This window comes from Littorina saxatilis, linkage group LG8, assembly GCF_037325665.1.
Source record: "Littorina saxatilis isolate snail1 linkage group LG8, US_GU_Lsax_2.0, whole genome shotgun sequence".
NCBI classification, from domain to species: Eukaryota; Metazoa; Mollusca; class Gastropoda; order Littorinimorpha; family Littorinidae; genus Littorina; species Littorina saxatilis.
Window position 1 is genome coordinate 43,864,302 of NC_090252.1, and position 6,920 is coordinate 43,871,221.

Consider the following 6,920-nt stretch of genomic DNA (forward strand, 5'->3'; position numbering starts at 1 on the left):
AAAACAAAAAAGAAGAAAAAAATTGACACTTCGTCTAACACCTGGGAGGACTCGGATTCATCCACTGTTGCACGCAGCCACATACTCTCCCAGAGACCACAACAGGTAATTATCTCTACCTATCTAGTCCTCTTCAGAGTAACTGTCTGTGGAAAAGTAACGTTTTCTGCAAGGCAGAGGAGGTGATTGGGGGTGAATTAGCAATATGGCTTTGTACCCCCGTGGTGGTACCTGGGTATTTGTGAGTGGCCAACAATTAGCTGGCGATGTCTGGCTTTTGAGGAGTGGGGGGGGGGGGGAGGGGGGAGGAGGAGGAGGAGGGGGGAAGGTGGAGGTGAGGAGCGATGTGTGTTTTGGGTGAGGACGGGTTGAGAAACTAGTGAAGAAGGTTGTGTGTGTGAGTGTTTTGTGTGTGTGTGAGGAAAGTAATTTTTGATAAAATGAGATAAAGAAGAGGGGAGGCGCGGGGATGTTTGCAGGTATGCGTGTGTGTGAGGGGGTGTGTGAGTGGGTGTGTGTAAACGGGGTTGTATGAAGGTTGCTTTAGTAGTGGCATTATACATTTTGTGGGAGAAAGAGTAAGTATAATAGTGGGTCAAGGGGGTGGAGTAGGGGAACTGAAGGGGGGAGGGTCCATTTCCATTTCTGGGAAGAGTTCTCACTTGCAATTCATGGCCTAGGAAGTTAGCATCGGAAGAAAACACAAAAAGGGAAGAAAAGGCTTTTCCAAGCGATTTTGACAGTCGGAATGCAGCAATATCACCTGTGGCCTTCGACTTGAGTTAGCTGCAGTCACTAGCAAAGGCGGAAGAAAAGGTAAGAGCAAATGCAGCAGAAAGATTGGTATGGGTAGGGCTGAGCGCTGCAGCGTAATTGGTCTGGAAGCGGTAAGAAAGAAAGTTGAAACAAAAATATAAGAAGAAAAAGATAAGAGGCGTGTAAGCACCTGGCAGCTTTTGCTTGCCAGCCGGCTGAGAGTGAGATTTGCTGGGTGAAAGGTTCAGCCTTCGTTTTTTGCCCTTACACAACTCCCCCCCTGAGACCGTAATCTGTGGAGTGTGCAAGATTTTGCAGCAGCTGAATGCAGTTTGAAATGTAGCGAAAATGAACTACAGTGGAACCCTCTCATGGAAGACCTACTAATTTAAGACTTCTTCCTTTTTAAGACCTTGTTTTCTGAGACTGTCTGTGTATAGCCTTTGTAAAGTTACACCAATTTTAAGACTCCCTCCTTTTTAAGACCTTGTTTTCTGAGACTGTCTGTGTATAGCCTTTGTAAAGTTACACCAATTTTAAGACTCCCTCCTTTTTAAGACCTTGTTTTCTGAGACTGTCTGTGTATAGCCTTTGTAAAGTTACACCAATTTTAAGACTCCCTCCTTTTTAAGACCTTGTTTTCTCAGACTATCTGTGTATAGCCTTTGTAAAGTTACACCAATTTTAAGACTCCCTCCTTTTTAAGAAGACCTTGTTTTCTGAGACTGTCTGTGTATAGACTTTGCAAAGTTACACCATGCCCAATTTTAAGACTCCCTCCTTTTTAAGACCTTGTTTTCTGAGACTGTCTGTGTATAGCCTTTGTAAAGTTACACCAATTTTAAGACTCCCTCCTTTTTAAGACCTTGTTTTCTGAGACTGTCTGTGTATAGCCTTTGTAAAGTTACACCAATTTTAAGACTCCCTCCTTTTTAAGACCTTGTTTTCTCAGACTTTCTGTTCATAACCTTTGTAAAATTACACCAATTTTAAGACTCCCTCGTTTTTAAGACCTGATTTGCTCAGATTATAGGTTTTGAAATGAGGGTTCTACTGTACACAATTAACAAAAAAGTTCCAGTTGGAATCACTTTGTCAGTCTGACATTACACGACTGACCCTTGAGACCTTAATTTGTGGAATAAATTTGAAAGATTTGCATCAGCTGAATACAAGTTGAAATATAGCTAACATAGACTCTTTTGAACAGTCTTATACATGGATTATACAATTCGACTCTGAGTCTTTGATCTGTAGAGTATGTATGGTTTTGCTGCAGCTGAACACAGTTTGAAATATAGCTAAAACTGCACTGAACAATATTTTGTTGGGATGTTTTTGGTAAGTCTTATTAATTATTATTATACAATTCCGCTCCGAGACTTTGATCTGTGGAGTGTGTATGGTTTTGCTGCAGCTGAATAGTGTTTGAAATATAACTAAAACTGCATTGAACAATATTTTGTTGGAATGTTTTTGACAGTCTTATTATACAATTCCCCTCTGTGGAGTGTGCAAGACTTTGCTGCAGCTCGATACAGTTGAAATGTAGCTTGAATAAACTGCACTTTAACTACATATGTTGGAATCTTTTCAACAGCCTTATATTATACAATTCCCATTTGAGACTTTAATCTGTGGTAGTCTGCAACTGCAAAATTTTCTGCAGCGGAGTACAGTTGATATATGTTGGGACTGCACTTTGTGAAATTCTGAGTTTTTTTCCCCTTCATATTACATTCTCTTTTAGTTCTCTAGTTGTGGAGAATAGTTTCCCTGGGTGTATTATAATCAAGCAATATGTTTCGACACTGACAGATGGAGAAAACTGAGGCAGTGCAGACCAACCAAGAATGTAAAAAATGTACTCAAAATACTTGGTTACTGACAGACAACGAACACTGAGGCAGAACAGGCCAAGAAAGATTTTTTAAAGTGTTGCGCAAAATGTTTGAAAACTGACACACTGGGGAAACAGAACAGACACAGCAAAAAATGTTCGAACACATTTTTGTGTGTGTGAGTGGGTTGTTCAGTGTCGAGTGGAAGGGACAATAAGAGTAATTAAATTTGTGTGTGCTTTGGGAATATTATGGGTGTTGACCTTTCTTTTTGTTTGTTTGAAAAAAAAAAAGTTGCACAAAATGTTTGAAAACTGACAACGAACACTAAACCGACCAAACAAGAATTTTCCTAACACATTTTTGTGTGTGTGAGTGGGTTGTTCAGTGTCGAATGGAAGGGACAATAACAGTAATTAAATTTGTGTGTGCTTTGGGAATATTATGGGTGTTGACCTTTCTTTTTGTTTGTGGGTGGGAGAGGAAAAGGTGTGGTTGATTACCTTGTTGGCATGCATGTTTTTTTTCTAGGGTTTTGTTTGCATATTTGTGCATGCATTAGAATGGTGGTGAATAGTCTTGTTGTTTCATGCTTGGTTTTAGCATGAACAGTCTGTTTGTGTGAAAACAATGCATGTTTGTTTGCCCTTTATATATTTGACATGTGTATCAAATAGAATTTCAAGCATGCCTACAACTGCAGGTGAAAAATAGGCGATGGAAATAGGGGAGGGGCAACTGAATTCAATGAGGACCATGGTAGGTTACGCATACGCGTGCACACACACATGGGTACGCACACACACATGGGTACGCATGCACACATATGCACACACCGACACACACACACACAAACACCCACGTGCACAAACACACACACGCCCAGACACACGCGCAGACACACACACACACACATACACACACACACACACACACACACACACACACACACACACACACACACACACACACACACACAAAAACACATTGATACAAACAAGGTTAGGTCAAACTCCCATTTTCCTGCACACATAATTAATCACAGGATTAATCACTTCTAAATAAAAGACAGATAAACTGAATGATTAACGATCAGCAATGCAAGCTAAGCAAGGTTAAACCGACAACACTCTACTCACATTCTCTTGGTACAGTGGAACCCTGCTTTTAAGACCCCCCCCAATTTAAGACTCCCTCCTTTTTAAGACCCTGTTTTTTCAGACTTTCTGTTCTTCACCTCTGTATAATTTCCCCCATTTTAAGACTCCCTCCTTTTTAAGACCCGATTTTCTCAGATTTTTCCAGATTTTTTGAGATCCTAAAGGGGGGGGGGGGTGGTTCCACTGTATTCTCCCAGCTTCCCCCTACAGCACTTAACTCCATGGGGGATTTTGTGGCAGTAGTAGATTGCACCTCTAATCAATATCTGTGTGTACACTGTCCATTACAGTCCCCTCTCCCCTATTGATTTTTCTTTTCTTGGGGAGAGTCTTCTTCTTCTGCTGGGTTTCTGCACACTGCCAAGAAATGGTCAAGGTTGACCCTGACAGAACCCTCTTGTGGCCTGAAGTGTGTACTTGTGAGACCAGTGGCTTGAAATGAACTAATGATGGGTTTCTGTGTGTGTTACTGTCTGTCTTTCTGTCTGTCTTTCAGTGTCAGTCTGTCTGTGTGTGTGTGTGTGTGTGTTTGACTTGTTGTTATGGACAACTTGAAAGAATACTCCTGTAAGGTTAGGTGTACTTTAATGTCTACTTGAGATACAGCTGGCTAGAAGTAGAAAATGTCTAGGTGCTGTTTATGTAGATGGGGGAGGGGGCATGGTGGTGTGTGTTTGAGAGAGGGAGAGAGATTCCATGTGTGGGTATGTTAACCTCTTGCAACATACCTCTTGCACGGCTTTAATGTGCTTCAAAACTTTGTATGAGAATTTTTGTTTTCTACACACTTTTCCCCCCAGCCATTTTTTCTTGTTTTTGCTGCATTGATAAGATGACACATCACTTACGTAGCAGGTGTACTATAAACATAGTATGATATATAGTTATTGTGCATGGTATTCTTACTGCATGTTTATTGTTATACCTACATTAACCACTGCAATCTGCTGGCCGATGTGAATGTGTGATGTATTGTGTAAAAAAAAAATTTCATCTCATACGGCGCCTTGAATTGAATTCTTTTCTTTTTTCTGCCTTCTTGCTCATTCACCTGTATTTTTTCCAAAAATCTCTTCTCTTGCCGCTTGTCTCGCGATTCATGTATAGTTTAATCTGTTAGTGTTCTGATGTAAGTCCAGCAGTAGATAGGTTAAGCCTATTTTAACATACTGGAAACTGGTAATCTTCCAGTAGGTATTAATTTAGTTTTACTAAAGCCTGCTGGGACACAAGTAATGGGTTAGTGCATTTGTAAACAGGAATCGCTTGACAAGTGGCCCCCTTCATCCCCCCCTTCCTCGTCCTGATATGGCTCTGCGTAGTCGGCTGGACGTTAAGCAACAAATAAACAAACAAACAAACGGCGCCTTGAATATGTGCGCGATAAAAATTGCATACAACAAAAAAAAAAAAAAAAATCCCTGCGCTTAGACTGTACCCACATATTGATTGACTGCATGCTGACAAACCTTCATGCTTTTGTTTCTAGAGAATTGCATTTACACCTAAAAAAAAACTTTGATGTAGCTGAGATTGTACCACTAACAAAGCATTGAAAATAATTATGCATTGGACTAAAGCTATTCCAAATGCTATGGATAGCACGCAGTGACAGTGTTTCAGGTCTCCATGCTTTTTTGCGTTTGTGTATTTCAAGCCCTGAGACTTTCAACCAAACTTGGAATCTCTATCACGCACATTTATGCACACAGGGGTGTACACACAAAAATTGACTCTTGAAAATACATCCCTTACTCAGGGATCGACCCTGTGGCAATGACAATGAACTGGTCTTTTACCACACAAGATATTGTTAACAATCTGAACAACATAGTTTTCCTCTTTGAATGGAAAGAAACTATGATTATACAGTGGAACCCCCCTTTTAAGACCTCCAAATATCTGTGAAATTCAGGTCTTAAAAAGGAGTGAGTTTTAAAATGGGGGTAAATTTACAGAGGTTATGAACAGAACATTTGAAAAAGCAAGGCTTTAACTCATTGTCTCTCGATCCCAGGTACGGATATATCTGTACCCACTCATACCGCTCTATCTGACCTGGTACACAGTGACACTTCAGTCGCTTCCTGTAACGTAGATCTAACGCCTGCATTCCACCGTGTTGATACACAGTTTCTACACAGTTACTACAATTCTGATCGACCTGCTGCAGCACAGCTGGTCTCGGCTAAAAAAAACATGGTCAACATAGGTGGGGTAGAAAGTGTTAAAAGGGGAGAGGTCTTGAAAAAAGGGAGGGGGGGGGGGGGGGATTTCCACTGTACTGATTTTCATGCTTGCATCTACCAGTACCTGGAGTCCAAATTGAGCAAGAGAAACTCCAAATGTGAAGTTGACGGTGGTGGTGTTTTGTGTGTGTTTCAGGAATGTGCCCCTATCAGAGGAAGATGCACCACAGAGAAAAGCCAGCTCCGGGACCATTCGATCTGAAGGTGCACTGAGCCACTATAGCAAGGTGAGTGGAGAGAGAGAGAGAGAGAGAGAGAGACAGACAGAGAGAAAGAGAGAGAGAGAGAGAGAGAGAGAGAGAGAGAGAGAGAGAGAGAGAGAGAGAGAGAGAGAGAGAGAGAGAGAGAGAGAGAGAGAGAGAGAGAGAGAGAGAGAGAGAGAGAGAGAGAGAGAGAGAGAGAGAGAGAGAGAGAGAGAGAGAGAGAGAGAGAGACAGAGAGAGAGAGAGAGAGAGAGAGAGAGAGAGAGAGAGAGACTGACTGACTCAGGGAGGGAGGGATGGCAAAGGGGGGAAAGGAAAGATGTGTAAAATTAATTTTGTGCATTGTAATCTCTCTTTTATTTGAGAAATGTGACATCTTTTCAGTATAATAGTGCAGGTTTTCAATGTTTACATGGTTAAATCATCTGTACCGATGTACACTTCCTAAGTTCTTAGTTTAAGTATTGTTCTGTTTGTATTTGGAGTCCTAGGATTTACAAAGTTGTTCGCATTTTCTCAGTGAAGGAACTTTTATGTTCACACCCATGTTAATGCTGTAGTCAAAAAAATTGTTGTCGTAACTTTGCAGTCGGGCACATCCATGACAGCACAGACAGCCTGCAGTCTCCCCATCGCGGCAGTGGGCCATTATGTTAATTGTCATGTCATTATGTTGCAGTCTGGCATCTGGCACATCCATGACAGCACAGA

General features: G+C 41.3%; 1 protein-coding gene across 1 annotated transcript in view; it reads left to right on the forward strand.

The window, feature by feature from the left end:
* Nucleotides 1–6,920, forward strand: part of LOC138973662 (uncharacterized) — a gene marked incomplete in the record, with an annotated part of 93,229 nt that overhangs the window by 36,622 nt on the left and 49,687 nt on the right. The window contains 1 exon segment of the mRNA XM_070346390.1: nt 6,143–6,233. Coding sequence (XP_070202491.1) covers nt 6,143–6,233 — 91 coding nt within the window.